Source organism: Mycteria americana, chromosome 7, assembly GCF_035582795.1.
Source record: "Mycteria americana isolate JAX WOST 10 ecotype Jacksonville Zoo and Gardens chromosome 7, USCA_MyAme_1.0, whole genome shotgun sequence".
In the NCBI taxonomy this organism is placed as follows: Eukaryota; Metazoa; Chordata; class Aves; order Ciconiiformes; family Ciconiidae; genus Mycteria; species Mycteria americana.
This window is the reverse complement of record NC_134371.1, coordinates 40,177,839-40,196,426: the sequence shown is the minus strand read 5'-3', so window position 1 is coordinate 40,196,426 and position 18,588 is coordinate 40,177,839. Positions and strand designations below refer to the sequence as shown.

At 50.4% G+C, this 18,588-nt stretch overlaps 2 protein-coding genes across 2 annotated transcripts; one reads left to right on the top strand and one right to left on the bottom strand.

The window, feature by feature from the left end:
- The first annotated feature begins 600 nt into the window (after positions 1 to 600).
- On the top strand, positions 601 to 7,537 carry MGST3 (microsomal glutathione S-transferase 3). The gene is made up of 6 exons (XM_075507999.1): positions 601 to 747; positions 3,479 to 3,602; positions 4,820 to 4,893; positions 5,595 to 5,652; positions 6,903 to 6,975; positions 7,307 to 7,537. The coding sequence occupies exons 2-6, from the start codon at positions 3,486 to 3,488 to the stop codon at positions 7,414 to 7,416; spliced, it is 432 nt and encodes a 143-aa protein (XP_075364114.1). The 5' UTR covers positions 601 to 747; positions 3,479 to 3,485; the 3' UTR covers positions 7,417 to 7,537.
- A 230-nt stretch (positions 7,538 to 7,767) lies between these two features.
- ALDH9A1 (aldehyde dehydrogenase 9 family member A1) lies at positions 7,768 to 16,643 on the bottom strand. The gene is made up of 11 exons (XM_075507996.1): positions 16,364 to 16,643; positions 15,509 to 15,654; positions 14,254 to 14,383; positions 13,794 to 13,928; positions 13,104 to 13,300; positions 12,099 to 12,239; positions 11,191 to 11,379; positions 10,028 to 10,115; positions 9,503 to 9,644; positions 8,827 to 8,939; positions 7,768 to 8,717 (listed from the first exon to the last, which is right to left on the bottom strand). Exons 1-11 carry the CDS (start codon positions 16,542 to 16,544, stop codon positions 8,623 to 8,625), a joined length of 1,557 nt encoding a protein of 518 aa, XP_075364111.1. The 5' UTR covers positions 16,545 to 16,643; the 3' UTR covers positions 7,768 to 8,622.
- Positions 16,644 to 18,588: the final 1,945 nt, after the last annotated feature.

The following is an 18,588-nucleotide window of genomic DNA, read 5'->3' as shown; positions in this document are numbered from 1 at the left end:
CTAAAACTGGAATTTTTTTAATGTAAAAAATATTGCTCATACACTCCAAGTATTCTTGGAAATGGTTTGTGTTTCGATGCCAAAGTCCCGGGGTTGCATATACAGACCAGAATAAAGGGAGGTGTAAATAAGATCCTTCATATCGCTAATGCTGGTAATTGCCAAGAGAAGTATCTGCTTACATGACCGAGTACAGCAACTCCACGTGCGAAACGCTGGCTTCTTCATCCGATACTAGCAGGATCTGGTGAAATAAAAGGGAAAAGCAGGAGAAGATTTCAGCAAGCACGGTATAAATTACCATACTGTCTTATAGCCATTAAACTGTAGACTGTGAATCAAAGCTGAAATCTTCGTCTTAGGTATAATCGGTATGACAAAAATGGTTAAGAGTGGATACGGCAGTGCAGCCTGCTAAGGATATATATGCCTTCGGGACTCATATGCAGAGCTATGGATAGGACAGATGCCCCCTTAGCAACGCTCGTGGCGTGCTGGAAGACACTGGCCCGGCAAAGCCCTCTGCAGAGCCACACGAATCCGTGTCAAGCTCATCTCTCAACACATGACAAGTTCCCCCACAACGTTGACCACGACCTCGCCAAGCACCGCTCCGCCGGCAGCGTGGGGGCGGCCGCCGCGGGGCCCCGCCTGCGGGCGGTGCCGCGGGCAGACCCGGCCCCGGGCGCGGCCCCGCTCCCGGCTCCGTCCCGCAGCGTGCTGGGCTGCTCCGCGCCGCGCCGGAGGGTGAGTGCGGGCCGGGGACCCCCAGCTCGCCCCTCCGGGAGCGGGGAGCGGGGCTGGGGCGCTGCGAGGAGGGGGCACGGGCGGAGCGAACGCTCCGAATGCATGCTTATGCAGATTATCCTGATAGACGGTAAAGAAAATGCAGCAAGCGCTGTGACCCTCCTCCCTGACTTCCCCTTTGCCCCCCCCCTCCGAGTGCAGGCTCTGGCGGAAAGTGCCTGCAGGACGAGCAGAGCGCGGCGGGGCCCTGCCTGCACCCCGGCACGTTCAGCTTGCTTAGACAGAGTCTGACCCCGCAGGGCTTGCAAGGAGCTCTGCCTCTGGAGCTAAGCCTGCGCGCTCGCCTGGTAAGAGGGGACAAAAGGCTCTCCTGGCTTGAGCGCAAGTCTGACCTTGTATCTGGTAGCGCAGTCAGAATCCAAGCGTGGGTCTGCACGAGGGGACTTGATCAGCTTTGCTGACTCATAATAACTGTAGTGTCATGGCAAACTTGGTGAGAACCCTTATTCTGGAGTAAAAGCACCCCCGGGGAGCTCTTCTGCTACAGCTCCCGGTCTGTGCTGTGTCATGCTCCAGAATCTCTTGGTCGTGTGGCTCCGGCCTGAAAACACTGCTGCACGGAAGATGCAAATTCGCTTTCATGCACCGTGCCAGCGCTCGTCAGCAAAGTCCTTGCAGCTGCGGACAAAGGTTGCTGAAATGCACAAGGCACAGAATCCGGAAACAGCCGCAAGGCGTGCAGTCGGAGAGAGGCTGAAAGTCCTGTGGGCTTTGAAGTGCTTTATATGGCTCTAGATGACTAGAGCAAAGGCTCGCAGTAGAGTTTTATACCAGTAGCCTAAGCGTAGCAGCTTTATAATACACCTGGCTTAATGCTTTGCTGGGACTGAATCGTGCTCTTTGCTGCTAAGATAAAACCCCAGATTATAACTTACCACTGTGAAGATAAAATACCTGGTCCTTGCTGGCAGACAGGGTTTTCCACCAACCTTGTAATTTGAAGGGGGAAATGTGACCATCAGCCTGCTCTACCGGGTGGGAATGTGTTGTATTTTCAGTGTCTCATGTGTCAGGCGTTAATCTCTATTGCATGTGGGTGCAGCTGACATTTCTTAGTTACTTGAGGTTTTGAATATTCTTACTGATAATTGTTTACCCAGCTTCATGTGGACAAAGCTGTTGTCTTCACCTTGCTCCATCAATAATAATCCCTTTGCAAATCTGGTCCCTGAAGATCCCTTGTGAGGGGTGCAGGCGCTGTTGCAATAGGAAGGCTGTTTGCACCGGTTCTGTGATGCGGCCCGTTTTCCCCCACACTGACAGATTGTGTTGGTGGGACAGTGCAGGAGACGCCAAAACCTTGCTACATCATGGAGGCACCAGATGGAGATAGGTATCAGCTAGGGTTTGGTTTGGAGAGGGTATGGTCTCAGTGCTGGAGAGAGGTCTCTGCTGCCTTCTGCTGTGCCGCATGATGCAGCACCATCTTGGGTCAGGCAGACAGAAAACATCTGAGGTTTGGGACTGTGCAAGAGAACCAGTGCCAGATGATTGTAGGGAAGGGCCCTTGTGCTCACTTGCAGCTGGGGAGGGTGCTGGAGTGCTCCGGGTCAAGCAGTGCAGGCTGGCGGCAGGTCCAGCAGATGGGGAGCAGGAAAGAGGGAGAAGCATGCAACGTGGCCTTGCTGCAAGGCAGCGTGGTGGAGGCTGCTGGATGTGCCTTCTGCTCCGTGCTTCTGACTCAGGCCTGCGCAAGGAAGCACAGAACCATTAAATGCAAACCACGCAGGCCCTATATCTCCTGGCCGGCAGACTTGCTTGTGCAGGTGTTGGTAAATGCCAGCAGCTGCATGTTGCTGGGGGCTGTTCACTGACTTGTGACTGAGAGGGTGCCTTGAAGCTGTAGGGGTGAGCATAGCTCATCTTGCCAGTGCCTCTTTACTGAAAAGGTTCAGTTATTCTTGCTACTGTTGTGGTGGGTTTTATTATTATTTTATGTAAGGATGACCTTAGTGGTTCAAACTAACCATTCATGTGGTCCAGCTCCTTTCAGCTCCAGGGATTTCTGAGCCAGTTCAAGTTTGCCTGTATGGTAATTCCCAGTTTACCTCTTATTCCTAGAGCTTGCCCAGTCTCCCTTTAAGTTTATGAAAACTGTCTGCACTCACAACATCCCTTGGCAGGGAATTCCACAGGTCTGTTTCCCACTGCATAACCCCCCCCCCCCCTTTTGGTTTGTTTTGAATCTGTTTCCCAACTTCATTTGGTGGCCCCTAGCTCTGGTGTTGCAAGTGGCCATGAACAATCAGCTTTTGCCCACACCTCCAGAGCATCCCTGCAGGCACAGTGCTGTGTCAGTGAAGTTGTGGGACTTGCCCAGCCACAGCCAGAGCTGATGGGACCTACTGTTGGCTGTAGTCCTGCTCTGAGCTGGTGGCTGGACCGGGGTCCTCCAGACACCATCTCTCACCAACACTTCAGTGATTTTAAGGCTTGCTTGACAAGAACTGAACAGAGCGCCCTTGGTTTGTGCTGCTTAATACCCAGCAGGCACTAAGAGGTGAAAATTCCCCAGCTTACCGTTTCTCCCTTCCTTCAGCCAGTCCCTGTGCTGGGAGGTCTTGGGTCCATGCTCAGCAGTTCTTCCACACACACACATATCTGTGTGTAGTGAGCTGCCACTTCTCCAGCCACACCCCAAAATAGTAATGGGCTCTCTTTTTTCTGACAGCACCAAGATGGCTGTTCTCTCAAAGGAGTATGGCTACGTCATCCTGACGGGGGCTGCCAGCTTTGTCTTGGTCACACACCTCGCGGTGAAAGTGGCCAAGGCCCGCAAGAAGTACAATGTGGAGGTGAGTGCTCAGGCTGAGGGAACAGGAAGGTCGGAGCCGGTCTGCAGGAGATGTTGCAGACAAGCTAGATAACACCTTTCTTATTTTTGGGTGACCTGCTGACACTTCCTGCCACACCACACAAATGCAGAAGGGATGGAGCTGCCATTCTGGCTCTCCAGACTGGAGCAGATGGCACGACTGAGCTTGGGGTTTGGCAGATCAAGTGCTTGGCACCAAGCCGAGACGGCTGAAAGCACAAGGCTTTGAGCTCGGAAACACTGATGAACAAGAAACTGCACAGCCTTTTTTCCTGCAAAGAAGGCCAATGCAGCGTTGGGGGCAAAGGGATCGTAGTGGAACAAAAGTGACAGGAGGGTTTCTCAAGCTCAGAGGGAGCACATGAGCCCTATCACAAGAAGTATTTCAAAGTGACCTTCCCTCGGCATCCACCGAGGAGCCCACGAGTTGGGCAGGGCTGTGGGCTAGGTGGGGGTGGCCGGTCCTGTCTATGAGTTAGGGTGATGGCATGCAGAGGCTGCTATGCCACTTGCCTCTGAGTGCAAATGCTCCTTTGCTCTTTCCCCAGGGAAGTGGCAAGCAGGGGCGGGTGCAAGGATAGCCCCGGGCATGTGCTGCAGGCCCCGGGTGCCTGTTGGGGTGACCCCACTCCTACTGCATGAAGTCAGGATTGTAGCAAACACACCCAGTGCAAATGGTGCACAGAGCACTGGATTTCAGGCTGGGAGAAGCCTCTGCAGCCAAGCAGCAGCTCCGGCTGGCTGCTCAGCTCTGCAGTGGTGAGGAAGGCAGTGTCCTCCTAGCCTGTTCCTGGGTGATGGGCTGCTGCCAGCTCCCCAGAGGAGCCACAGGGGCATGTCCTCAGTAACGCTGCTTTGCTGTCCCCACCAGAGGGATGAGATTTAAACAGGGAGGTCACCCAGTACCTGGCTATCTTTTCTTCAAAGCAGGGCTACCTCCGTGGTAGCCAGGTCACTCAGGGAGTTCAGGAAGTGGCCTGAGGCATGCAGCAACGTTTCAACAAAGCAGTTGTGGGCCATGGGGCAGGAGACAGGCTCTAACTTGCCAATACAAGTCTGTCTTGCAAGTACTCATGCAGCTCTGGGCTCCCTGGGGAGAGGTACTGCAGGGCATGCTCCTCCCTGCTGGAGAACACCAGGCTCCAGAGCCCAGACTGTGCTTGCTGATGTTTTGCTGCTGGTTTATTTTTTTGGCAGTATCCAACCATGTACAGCACAGACCCTGAACACGGGCATATATTCAACTGCATACAGCGTGCACACCAGAACACGTGAGTACCACGTATGAATGCAGACCTTGAAAATACACAGGGCTGTGGAGCAGGGCCTACAGCTAGAGACTGGCTGCTGTCACATGCTTGGGTTCAGGCTCAACGTCTGAGGAAAACACATGGCCATGTAATGCTTAGTAGTAAGACTGTGCTGCCTCCTTACCGTACCTTAAACTGTGAGACAGGGCTGTGAAGCAGCCTCCTCTTACCCAGTGCCTGGCTCTTTGCCTCCATGGATGGACCTGGACACTGGAAGTCTTGTTTCCAGAAGAGCCTGTCTAGGGGCTGCTGAATTGTTGCATTGCCCAGATCTCCCTGGGGAGAGGCTAACGTGGACCAGGCTGCAACAGCACATCAGAGGGGTGCTGGGAGGAACAACTCCTCCTGGATTAGTTGGTGGCAAGTAGTATTTAGCAGTGTCTTAGGGCACAAAACGGAAAGAGTGGCAGGGTGGGTGGCCTTGGAGAGAGGCACAGATGGGGGGGGAGGGGGGAGTCCCTAAAAGTCTGTGCATGCTCAGATTCCCTCTTATCTCCATCTGTGGCCACAGCACTGAGCACAGCTCTCCTGAGCATGGAGACTTGTAACAGTCAGGCCCAACAGAGACCTTGACAGGGGATGCTCGCAGTGTCTGCATTTCTGGAGCTTCCTCGTTGTAAGCAACTTGAGCACCAACACAACCTCCTCACTTTTATTTTCAGATTGGAGGTTTACCCTGCCTTCCTGTTCTTCTTAGCCACTGGTGGAATCTACCACCCGGTAAGCGATGCTACGGTGCAGCTCTGCACGACTGAACTCTGCTCTTGCTCCCTGACTTGGGGAGGGGGCGGAGCAGCAGGTCAAGCTAGCCCCTCTGGAGACAGCAGCCTGCTTCATTTAGCCACATCACACTTCAAAGCTGTGCCCCTTCTGAAAACGTGGTAGAAGGTCTTGTGTAGGGGAATCACAAGTATTTAATAAACTCATTACTGCTCAGCTTTAGACCCCTTTCCTTCCCCTAAGGGTGCCTTGTCGGACAAACCAGAGCATTCACAGCCTCCAGTCCATGAGCAGCAAGGGTCCCTCTAACCCTGCCTGGTTCTTCCAAGCCCTGCAGGGTCCTGCTGGGCTTACAGTAGTGCTACTCAGCAGCTGGTTGCATGGAGGACAGGAACCCTTTCTCCCCCTTCTAAGCACACTTTCATGAAGAGTTTCTCTGATAAGAATAGATGGGGAACATGGTGATCTTCCCACTCCCACCACCAAAGGAGGTGCATGAAGGATCAAAAAAAGCCTGGATTATTTTTAACTGAAAGATGTAGACAACTCACGAGGAGGCAGGTATGTGGGAGAGGCCAAAACTAGTAGCTCTTTCTTAGCCACCAACAGACAAATCAGGTTGTTCTTGAATATTCCTTTTCAGAGAGGGAAGGAAGCAACATAGGCAAATCTGGCAAACTGAAGCCATGTTGCAGCAAGCTCTGAATTAAGAGGCAAGGTAGAAGTCTGTAACACCTGCAACAGGAAAACCTGTACACCTGCTGGAAGCAGTGGAGTGGGGCTTGGACCAACAGCTGCCGCCAAGATCCTGGCACATGGTCTAGCTCACTAATTGGACAGTGGTGAAAGGAGATGCAGCATCTGCTGCCTGTATGACTTAACCATTTCTTGCTTGGGAAGAGTTGTGCTGCAAAACTTTGGCAGTGTTAGGTTTATGGTTGGACTCGATGATCTTAAAGGTCTTTTCCAACCTATATGATTCTGTGATTCTGTGAAAACAGCAAGGCTCTGCAGCACATCACACGCTACCTCCCCATAGGTGTCATGAAAGTGACTCCTCCTATACAAAACTCATCCTAGCACACTGCATCAGTCACCCACCTCTACCAGCCCAACTCCCAGGTGTCCTAGCAAGGTCAGGACCCACGCTGTAGTTGGTGGTTGCCTCTTTGAAGCAGGGCTGCTGTAACAGCTAAGTACATGCAAGCTGCAAGTCTCCAAAACCTTTAATGCTTCTCCTTTCTCTCTAGCGGATTGCCACAGGGCTTGGCATCACCTGGATCCTTGGGAGAATCCTTTATGCCCATGGCTACTACACAGGAGGTGGGTCTTGGTGCTTGGAAACTCTAGTCTCTTACAGTGGCCTCAGGGTTCCTTCCTCCAGCTCACCTCAAGGAGGCAGCATAAAGCTTCCAGTCAGGGTGTAGAGAAAAGGGTGCAGGTCCACAGGCTGCTAACTGCAGTATGCTTTTCCTACTGATAGGAAGAGCACTAATCTAATAATAGCACAGACTGAGGGCAGGTGTATGGCCCAAGCTGGTGCCTGCCGTTTTGCCTTGAGATTTATCTCTAGTTCCTGCTCCCTCTAATTTTCAGGATGGGCTAGTCTTTCAGTGATGGGCTGCTGAACTGACAAAACATGTCTTTTTTCCAGATCCAAAAAACCGAAGAAGAGGGGCCATTGGTTCAGCTGCCCTCATTGGGTTGGTGGGCACAGGCGTGTATTCAGCTTGCCAGCACCTTGGCTGGATCTGCCAGGACTAACTGACCATTGTGATGGCTGCCTGGGAAACTAAAGAGTTTTGTGTTTTGTTTTCTTTTGGAACATTTCATTTCCTATCCATTTTTTTCCCCTCCATTTAATAAAATGAAGTTGTCAATTCTATATTTTCATTCTAAAATTATAGAGAGCTTTCTTAAGAAGTTTTGCAGAACACCAGAACAACTCTGGTTTTGTAGAACCACAGAAATCTGCCTGTTGGGCAGAGATGTTCTAGCTTTTATGATTTTGGTGACCAAAAAGCCATTTTGCAATCCGTTTGTTTAACCCGTGCAGCAACAGCCCTGCTCTCTATCCGACTACATTTCTGCACCCCTCAATTCACGTCACTCTCCAATAAGATGTTCCAAGCAGAATTAATATTTATTTGATTGCTAAAAAAAGATGTAGGCAAACATTTAAAGTTGTTGCTTCATCATGTTTATAAAGAACAGTAGGCCTATAGGAAGGAAGTCAAATAGCTTTCGCTTAAGAGAGGCAGCACTCTATCCTATGCTGGAGCTTGCTACCACTCTAGTTGTGCTCCATACTCTGTGCGTGGAGATGATTCTCAGGGCCATGCCTGTTCCAGGCAGCATCAGCTCACCATCCCCACAATATTTTGTCTCACCTTGGAAGTGAGGTACAGATAGAAAAAACAAAACTTGTATTTAAAAGAAGGCTAGAGGGGAAAAAAACCAATCCTACCCTTAAGGCTTTTATGCAGTCAGAGAATAGACAGAGCCTATAGCTACAGGATATCAATGTGTCCAAGAGCTTATATGCGCATCGAGTAGGGTCATACCTGTTAAGAAGCCAAAACTGGAGTTGACTGAGGGTGGAAGGTAATGGGGTTCAAGGCATGCAGCAGGGGAAACAGCCTGGGCTGGGAAAACAGCCTGGGCTGGGCCTCTGCCACTGACAGGCCTCTGGTAACACCTACATAGCTGCACGTACTGCTGCTGAAAGCCATATTGCTACCTCCTACTCTGAGGTTCCCATCTTCCACCGTGTAGGATAGAGCAGGCCCACAGGCTGAGCCCTGTGTGTACATCCCCTCTTGCAGGAGCAGGGTGGCTAAATGCTGCTTCAGCTACACTCCCCCCCAGGCACTTACAATTTTAGAGCACTTTATTGCTGTGTAAATGATCCACATCTCTGGCTGACAGGCAAGAACTGGCTGATGCTCCCTTGAGCAGGCCCCAGAGCCACTAAAACACAGATTCCACATCACCCATCTCCACGCAGACAGTCTTCAGCTGCGAGTAGTATTCAATGGCTGCCCGCCCGTTCTCTCTGCCAAATCCTGCAGGGACAGTCAGAAGTGAGAACACAGCTCCAGGCAGTGCCAGGTACCACTCATAACCCCTGTAACTGGCACGTAGTCATACCAGGGAGGGTCAAACAGAGCTCACCTGATGCCTTGTATCCTCCGAAAGGTAGCTCCACAGGGCTGACGTTGTAGTTGTTAATGAAGCACATCCCAGCCTTGAGAGCAGCCACTACCCTGTGAGCCTTCTGGATATCCCTGCAGGAAAAGGGCAATTCAGCTGGATCCCTTCCCATTCATCCCCTCCTCCCCTGCCAGCTGACATCCTACTAGAGAAAGGCCAGCAGGTCACAGTGGTTTTTGGAGCTTGACCTGCCCTACTCTGTCTCTGCCTGCTCAAAGGACGTAGCACCTCTTCCCAAGGACACTCAAAACTGCATTTGATTTGAGAGGGCAGGACAAAGACACCAGCAAAGCAGACTGCGGCAAGTGGCCAACAGCCATCTTTGCGCGCTTTCAGCAGCATGGCAGGCTCCTGGTGCATGTCTCCTGGAGATGGAGGAAGGCAGGCAGCAGGCCAAGCGCAGGCTGGAAGGAGTCTGAAGGACAGCTGAGCCCACCTAACCCCTCAGGAGAAACTGGGAGGAAACGTGCAGTCATGTACAAAGCTCCCTTTTGGCAATCCCTTGCTTCAGCTTTTCTGGAAGAGGATATCCGTGCCCATGCTGGGCACTGCAAGAGGAACATAAAGTTGCTGCAGTATTTCCCTTTTCCTCCCCTCCCTAGACTGCTTCCACACCAGCCATGCTACCCAGTCATACCTGGTGAAGACACCACCTGCCAGGCCGAATTTGGTGTTGTTGGCTCTCTCTACAACCTCCTCCTCCGTGTCAAACGGCAGAATGGACATGACAGGCCCAAAGATCTCTTCCTTCACACACGTCATGTCATCCGTGCAGTTCCCTGGAAGCATGGCAGAGCACATGTGCTTCAGGAGGAAGACTTAGCAGAACAGCCTGTGCATTCAGCAACCCACACAGCCTTCGGAGACAGCACTCGGCACCGCACAGCCCCCCCAGCTTGGCTAGCAAAGGAGCAAGTCCCATCCTGCATGTCAAGGCAGCAAAGGCACTAACTGCATGTGTCCTCTCAGACCCTCCAACAGCAGACATTTTCTCTGGATGCAGTTCCTAGGTGCCTCAGCTCTCTCTAGTACACCCATACCAGTGCCTGTCCTCACTGTGGATGTATGTAGAGACAGGTTACACTGAACACAGCTTTCTCTAGAAGAAACTCGGCAACATCCATGTAGAAGACCACAGTACCATGAATAGGAAGGATCATACCTAACACACAGGGTCGCATGTAGTAGCCATTCTTCAGCTTTGGGTCATCTGGCACATACAGGTCTCCACCACATAGCACCTCTGCCCCCTAAAAAAGAGCCAAGCAGAAGGTAGACAGGAATGTCCAGGAGCATCCTGCCCAGCTGCCACAGCTCTGGCTGGCCAGTACTCCCTGCTGGGTTTACAGTTCTATCGGACAAACTGTGCCTGTGCCCTCCCTGCCGTCTCTCCAGGTCAGGACTGCTGACAGAGCATCACTGGTAGATCAGAGTCAGGGGCTGAGGCACATCCTTAAAGTCCAAACAATGCTGGTTTGGGGTGCAAGTGCCACAGGAGCCAGTGTAGGTTGGAGGGAAGCAACTACAACTAGGAGCAGATCCTCAGCTGGCATCACATTAACTTCCACATCTTCACATGGTGTGAATTCCCTCATTAGCAAGTCAATCAGTCCCTTTGCACACCACCTGGCAAAAACCACCTACCTCCATCAAATGCCCTGCTTTAGAGATGGGGATTTCTCCTCTCCTTCCTCACATCTCCTTCCACATCCCTCTTCCCATTTCCAAATCCTTGTCTAGCCCTCCTGGCTTTCACTCACAGTTCCCTTTCTCCAGCCCATCCCCAAATTTGCTACACCTAGTCATATACCTAGCACTGACATTTAAAACATCTTTACACTTTACAATAAAACCTGGAGGGGAAAAAAAAAAAAAAAAAGCCTGGGTAGATCTTATTGCTCTTTCAGAGATTGTTTCCAGCAGCCTGTAAATTTGGCCTTTGATCCTTAGTAAACTCCTTCTGCAACCAACGAAACTGGAACCCAAATGAGGTAACAGCCAAGTGTGCAAGGTATCACCACAACTTATAACCAGCCCAAATGTTACAGATTATCCCATTTTACACACTGCCATGCTGGGTATCTCACAACCTCTAAAACTTGGCAACGTCAGGATATGAAAAGCCATGTCACCTTCAATGCCGATTCAGAGACAGGCACTGGGTCACTTTTAATCTAGTGGCCCAAGACACCTATTGAGTAATTCAACTACAACAAAAACCCAGCTTAACTGGGCAGGCATGGGGCAGGAAAGCAGCTGCTGGTCTGTTTGTCTAACAAGAAAGAGACATTTGAGGGCAGTCACAAGGCAGCATCACAATCTCACCTGCTCCTTTGCCTGCTTGATAAAGCCCTGGACACGATCCAGGTGGGGCCGGTTGATGAGGGCTCCCATCCGTGTGTCTTCCAAAAGCGGGTCTCCAATTTTGATTTTCTGGGTGCGTTTCACCACCTCCTTTGTGAAGACATCCAGTATCTTCCTCTCCACAAACACCCGCGTGCCGTTGCAGCACACCTGGGATATCAGACAGGCTGCTCAGAATAAGACACACAGCACTCCACAGTCCTTCCCCGGTTGGGTCCTGCTACAGAGGCTCTCAGAAAAGCCCCTCCACAGCTGCTAAAACAGCTAACTTGTCCCTGGGGACAAAGACAACTAGATTACCCTGCTGCTCATGATTGCACTGAACAGCTGGACATAGTGGTACTGATACCACCAGGTGGCAAAAACGCATCAAGTCACCAGCAGGAGAACTTTAGCAGCCTTTTCAGTTCCCAGAGATAATCCTGGTAAGCCAATTTGCCCGCAGAATTACACAAAACCTGCAGCACGTGTGGAGATGCCAAATTTGGGATGGACAGAGGCTGTGGCTCAGCGCACTGGACTGGAACCTGCTACCCCTCCAGAGGAAACCAGCACAGCTTCTTCTCATCTCTGTGGCCAGACTGGAGCCCAGGGCACTGCTGCTCTGAGCTGGGTACTGGGTGCTAGAGAGGCTCCACTTCTGCAAAGGACAGGGCATCGGCTAAGGCATGCTCCGCTGGGACGCCCCACACTAGCTTCTGCAAGGGTGTTCCTTCTGATCCCTTGTGACACTGCATAAAGAAATCGGTGGCAAGATGGGAGCTTCAGGGCATCCCTCATCATGCAAGGTCACAGGCTGGCTCTGCCACCTGGTTCTCAAGCCACCCCACCACAGCGAGGAGAACCACTCCTGCCCCACAGACACACACCTCGCCCTGCGTAAGGAAGTTGGCCATGAGGGCTCCGTTCACGGCGTTCTCCAAGGCACAGTCCGAAAAGATGATAAGGGGGGACTTTCCCCCCAGCTCCAGGGTGACTGGTTTGATCCCTTTAGCTGCCATCTCCATGATCTGATGGAAACAAGGACAGAAAAGACAAGTGACCCACTGCCAAAGGGGAGGCTGGTGGAGGGAGGTAAGAGACACTCAAGGGGAGAGTTCCCACAGGGCCCTTCACCAACAACAGATGCAGCATGAAGGGCAAGCGTGGTTTCCTAGATGTGTTTAGTTCAGACTGGGGACAGTCTCAGAGGGTTTGGGGCTTGTTTTTTTTAAAAGATAAAAGCAAGTAAACCTGAGGAGTCATTTGCAGGAAGTCTTGTGCTCAGCATAAGTCCAGAGGACAGCTGTAACTACATCTGTGTCACTGCACCCCACAGGTACAGGCATGTAAGGAGAGTTCAAGGGGAAACACTTCCCCTCTTTCAAATCAGAATTTATTTTTAAAAGTCTTTTTAGGGACTTTTAATTTTTTGAAGAATAAATTGAGGGTGAGAAATTCACAGAAACTAACCTCTTGCTTAAAAACAGTAAGTTATATGCAGCTAAACTGAACTATTACTGCCAGAAAACTGAACTGTTACTGCCAGAAATGCTCACACATTTTCCCAGTGCTGCTCTGTTTTACATACCCTCCTCCCCACATAGATACCCACTTTAGCAGCTCAGAGACTTCACTGCAACCAGGGGCTAAACAAGTGAAGATGACCAAGGGGCTCCCTCTGAAAGGACCAAGTGCCCAAGCCCATGCCCAGTGGGCTAACTGGAGCCCCAGTGTAACCCTGTACGTGCAAGCTCCTTGCTCAGACCCAAAAATGCCAACTTGCACCCCATCTTTACAAGCAGAAAGGCTCAAGGAGGTATCAACATCCACAGCATACCAGGAAGGCTGGCACTACAGACCCCTTGTGTCCCTGAGTGAGAAGGTGCCTTTACCTTGATGCCAGTTGGCACACTGCCAGTGAAAGAGATTTTAGCCACATCTGGGTGATGACAGAGGAACTGGCCTGTGGCCACTCCACCCTGCACCACGTTGAAGAGCCCCTTGGGCACACCAGCCTCTGTGAAGATCTCTGCCAACCTCACCACCGAAATGGGGGTGAAGGGAGAGGGCTTGAAGACCATCGCATTGCCTAGGAGAACCCAGATAGAGGCAAGGTGGGGTTAACAGCCAAACTGCTTTAGGGAAAAGAACAACAAACAAACAAACCGCCCCACACAATGAGTTTGTCTCAACAGATCCCAGAAGATCCCCCCAAGAGAGGAGGAAACAGTTTCAGCTGAACACTGCAACCAGTGAAGGAGAGGAACTGCACCTTCCTGCTTGGAAGGGCTGGGGGAGATGGGGCTGCTGGTCCTGCACAACAGACATTTCCAGAGACCTTCCTCGTCTGGTACAAAGCCAAGCAATCAGCCTTTTTCCTGATGCACTCCTGCCCTCTTAGCATCTGCTGTGTTCCCGCTTCCATTTCCTTTCCCGTCCTTCTAGAGTAACAGCCTGAAGGTTCTGCTAATCCTTCAACACCTCCTTCAAGGTAATCCTAGACTTTATTCCCCCAATCACTCTCCCCCACAGGATCAGTTGGCTTCAAAGAGAAGCTTGCACGGGCAGAGTGTCTCCATTACCACAAGCCAAGGCTGGGGCAGACTTCCAGCAGGCGATCTGGAAAGGGTAATTCCAGGCACCAATCCCAACACACACCCCAAGAGGCTCTCTCCGAGTGTACCCAAAGGATCCCCCAGGAAGTTGGATGTGTTCACCTGCAAAGAAGAAAAACAGCCAGAAGGTAGAGAAGACCAAAGCCCCTTCCTGTCTTATCAGAGCCTCAGGGGCCAGATCTCGCTTTGATTGGGAACAGAGACACATGGCTTTTACCCCAGCAAGCTCACAGAAGGTGCATAAGTGCCCACAGAGCACAGCAGCATTAGGCAGAGATCTCTGAAAATCCTTCCAAGATCTTCAGAAAAAGGAGTAGTCCATCTCTTGGAGAAATCAGCAGCAAAAATAGTCTTGGGCCATGGAAGTTACCAGGGAATGCAAGTGGCAGGACAGAGAGTAAAGAACAAACTCTGGTAACGTTCTCACCAGCTAGAGATCCTGCCAGTCCTGCGTAATACTCCAGGCACTGCCAGGATATGTCAATATCCACTCTGGCTTCAAAGATGGATTTCCCATTGTTGATGGTTTCCAAGGTGGCAATTTCTTCTCTCTGCTCCTGTGAGAGGCATAGGACAGTGACAACGCATTAGAGAAGCCTGTAGTAGAACTCCACAAGGAGAAAGCTGCTTCCCAAGCACAAAAGTCCCAAACAAGGCTCTGCCATCACTAAGCCAAGCTCTGCCATGAGAAATTGTCATCTCTAAAAGGTACAGTCCCAATTGCTATTTAGCAATTTCCCAGTGGTGACTGATCACAGGGGAATGTCAAACAGACAGCTGCTGGGGTTCACTGCTGGTCCAGTCTTGCTTAACATCCCTGTTTATCTAAAAGATGAGCAAACTTGAACCGAGAAGTTGGCTGGTAAACAATGATTAGAATTCACAGAACTAAACTGGGAGGAGCAGCAAACAGCAAGATCAACATGGAAGCTGAGGACTTCCTGGTGACACTGGTGAAGGACAGACAAAGCAATGCACCTGGGAAGCATCCTTTAACAGACCATCTCCCAGACAGAAATATTACCCTGCTGTGGAAGTCTGGCAGAAAGAAAACAGGTTTCTTATCACATATAAACGCTGGGGAAAGAAGGTCTGGTAAACAATGTGTGCAGATCTGTGCCTCGATGGGGATTAACTTCGATGTCCAAGAACACGTTATCTCACAAAGCAGCTTGTGACAAAGCTAGTTTATCTGTATTCTCTCCCATGTGTATTATCTGGTGTCTAAGATTAAAACCAGCATTCCTACATTTTTTTCCTACATCTTGCTAAAACAAGACACACACCAGTCACGTGATAACAATGTCTGACAAGCTGAAAATTCAATAATGTGATGGTTATGCAATTTCAGCTTTGAAATCATGTGCAGTGAAGCTTAATCTTTGGAGTTGTGAAAAGAAGTATGAGCCCTGTAAAATCTCAACTGGATGGCTTCAGTTTTATGTCTTCTAACAGAATTAAGCAGAGAAGATACACACTGGCCTTGAACAGAGTGATAAGACCAAAGCCCTGCCCAAGGCAACCTACTGTCTCTTCTGGTCAAAGGTGAGTTTTAACTCCTGCGTTTCTCCTGGAGCTCTGGAGGTCCTCCTGGAAGCCCCCGACAGTCACATTAGCCCACAAAAAAGCTAAGAGACAGAATCATGCCTCTCCAAAAGAGAAGGCAAGCTCCCACAACATACCCGAATAATTCTGGCAGCCTCCAGCAGCACCCTGCTCCGCTCCATGCCAGACATCTGACTCCATATTTTAAAGGCAGCCTTTGCACTCTGCACAGCCAAATCGACCTCCTTCTCCCCAGAGCAGAGCAGCTTGCTTATGACACGACCTGGGTACATTTTAAACAGCAAATAAATAAGACAGAAATCTCAAAAAAGGGGCACAAAAGACTATGGTTTATCTTGCATCAAACCTCAAAGACTTCAGTCTAGCCACCTATACCAGGCTACAGAACTTCATGTTATGGTTCCCACTGATTTGTAATTGGCTATAGAAGAGGTGCTGCAATTCAGCTGGTCTGAATTAAAAGATCTGCCATTCTGCACAGTCGTGTTCTAGTTACTAATTAGCTCCAATTGTTATAAAATTCCTCCGTTTCCCACTAGAGTTTGTTATACTTCTACTACCAGCTTCAGGATTCTGTTACAGATTCCTCAGCATAGTTAAATACTCTCTTCCTTGAAGTGATTCTGCTGAAACCTAGGGATCTCCAGTTAAAAAAAAATAATTTTAGAAACGTTTAAATCGTGTCCTTTGCTAAGATCAGGCACCACTCGATTTTTTGCTTGACTGAGAGTCAGAGCCGATTTCTGCTAAAAAGTTTGATGACGGACCTGCACTGCAGGAGGCAAAACGCAGCCACCGAAACACCACGGCGTCCAGGACGCCTGCACAGGCGGCATCCGATGTGGGCAGCTGGGAGAAGCCGAAGGCACCCGGCCCTTGCAGCCAAGTAACAAGGAGGCAGCTCCCGGGCACCGGCCCCGCGCCTCAGCGCAGGTTTAACCCCCCACCCCGAGCAGGCAGCGGGGCGGTACCTGTGGCCGGCTCGTACACGTCCTCGGCCTGGCCGCCGTCGGCGGGCTGAACGCGGGCGCCCGCCCGGTAGTTGAGGGGCTGGTGGATGGTGACGGTGCCGGTGGCGCTGCTCATGGCGAGGCTGGGACGGAGGGCGCAGAGCCGGGGCAGGAGGTTCGGCAACCGGGACCGCGCCAGCATCGGCTGGGCCGTCGGGGGGAAGCGGTGGGCTGGGGAAACCCCGCGGGCGGGCTCTTCCCCCTGGGGGCGACGCCACGCCCCGGGAGACACCGCCTCCACCGGGGTCTTTACCTCAGGGCCACAGGCCCCGCCCCACCGGGCACGCGCATGCGTGCCCGCCGGGGTGGGGCGGGTGCCGCAGACCCGCCCAGCGCTCGGGCTCCCCCTGGCGGCTCGGAGGTAGTACCGCCCACCCCACCCAGGGGGACACTTTCAAGATTGAGGAAGAATGGGTCCATCCGTACAAGCAAAAGGCAGAGCTGCAGGAAAGCAAACGCCCACGGACATATTTCACAGCCATCTACTGCAGAGTTTCTGAAAAAGTTCCTCTAATAGCTGTGGCCAGGGACAGGACATAAGACTGTGTTGCAAGTTGTGTAAAGGACAAAAAGAGGAGCAAAGCTCACGGCTGTGCGAGATGATCAATGGAGCACCACACGCAGGGGATGATCAAGCAACACCTGTGAATTACCACCCACTGCATCACCAGCTGGCAGTAGGTAAACCTCCTCGAAGATGTGACCACAGTTGCAATTTATCTTAAGATATACCTGCAGCTTTTTTTTTTCCCCCTAAGTTATCCATGAAAAAGAACAAAGAACATCCTTTCTTCCTCAAAACCAGAGTCCTCCTGTGGTCATAAAGTTGTTTCTCATTTTTCATTCCATTTTGTAGATTTTTAGAATTCAGACCTTTTAGTGGCTGAGGTTAGGAAAGCCATTCTCCTCAGTTCATTATAATTATTAACAAGCCCCAGGGAACTACTATATCAAACAAATGACAGCAGAAAGCAAGCAGAATATAGCAGATCAATAATTTTCAGATAATCTTTGGATGTGCAAACACTTCCCTCCCCAGGTGACAGAGTGGTGTGATGCAATGTGTGCAGATTTGCTGAGGACACAGTTTTTGACAGCAGCAGGGAAGGTTACTGTACTGCACATAACACTTCCGAAGCCATTAAGGTGCAGTTTGTCATTATGCTTGATCAGATTTGTTTATCTTAGTTGGATGTGTTTGATCTGACAACCATATGCTGCAGAATAAACTACTTCAACAAAGCTGACCCATGGAGGTAACAGGCTGGGATGTTTCTGGCTTTGCTGTGGGATCAGGCCCTTGGAACTAAGAGAGGCTACACAAGTGATACACAACCAGGGCTGCTCCCTGTGGAAGGTTGTAGCTACAACAGACACAACAGTAAATAATAATAATAATAATAATAATAAATAATAATAAAAATGCAGCTTTAGAGCCAGGCAGCATCAATATACAGTAGATGCTTTCCTTTACCTGCCAAATACTCATTTTTGAGAGGCTGAGCATTGAATAGAGGTTCCACAGGTTTTATCTTTAAATAATCCTAATAAAAAAGTGCCCCATACTTATTAGTGAGAATTAATCCAATATTTAGTAATTAATATGGTATTGCACACACTCCACACTGCCATAAGGTGTTTCAGATTTATCCCCTTGCCATGCATCTAGTCAAAAACTCCCAGTAAGAGGTACCGCATAGATAAATCTCTGGTCACAGAAGCAAGAAATCAATAGCCCCTACGGGTACTGCCTGCTTCAGGAAAACTCTCAGCATAACTTGAGAGTGGCAGCAAGGTTTATTCACCCCTTTTAAACAAGGTGAGCAGGTTCCAGCCAACAAGACCGATCCAGATAGTTATTTGGTGAAGCAGAAGACAGTGTAGAGAGTTTCCTGGCCTAAGAAGGAAGCCTTTTAAGATGCATACTGATCATCAGTCCGTTTAGCAGTAAACCAAGGAGCATGAACAAAAATGCTGCTGTCATAACCACTCGGGCAATAAAGGGTTCAGTAGCAATGGATGGTATTGACATAATTTAACAGTTTACTCAAGTTTGAAGGCCAGGCTTGTTTCTGTAATTGAGCAGATTCTGCCTAAGCAAGCAACTTTTACAGAAGCTGCATAATGCCACAAAAATCTCTGTGGGGCTGTACCCTGCCAGGAAGACACAGGCTGACAGTACATCC

Excerpts from the sequence above, each read along its gene's own strand:
- ALDH9A1 (XM_075507996.1), bottom strand. The coding sequence starts at position 16,544 with ATGCTGGCGCGGTCCCGGTTGCCGAACCTCCTGCCCCGGCTCTGCGCC. Across the intron at positions 11,380-12,098 it reads ACTTCCTTACGCAGGGCGAG|GTGTGCTGCAACGGCACGCG; the intron begins GTGTGTGTCTGT and ends CTGATATCCCAG. Across the intron at positions 8,940-9,502 it reads GCAGGTGGTGTCTTCACCAG|GGATATCCAGAAGGCTCACA; the intron begins GTATGACTGGGT and ends CTTTTCCTGCAG.
- MGST3 (XM_075507999.1), top strand. The coding sequence starts at position 3,486 with ATGGCTGTTCTCTCAAAGGAGTATGGCTACGTCATCCTGACGGGGGCT. Across the intron at positions 3,603-4,819 it reads GCAAGAAGTACAATGTGGAG|TATCCAACCATGTACAGCAC; the intron begins GTGAGTGCTCAG and ends TTTTTTTGGCAG. Across the intron at positions 5,653-6,902 it reads CTGGTGGAATCTACCACCCG|CGGATTGCCACAGGGCTTGG; the intron begins GTAAGCGATGCT and ends CTTTCTCTCTAG.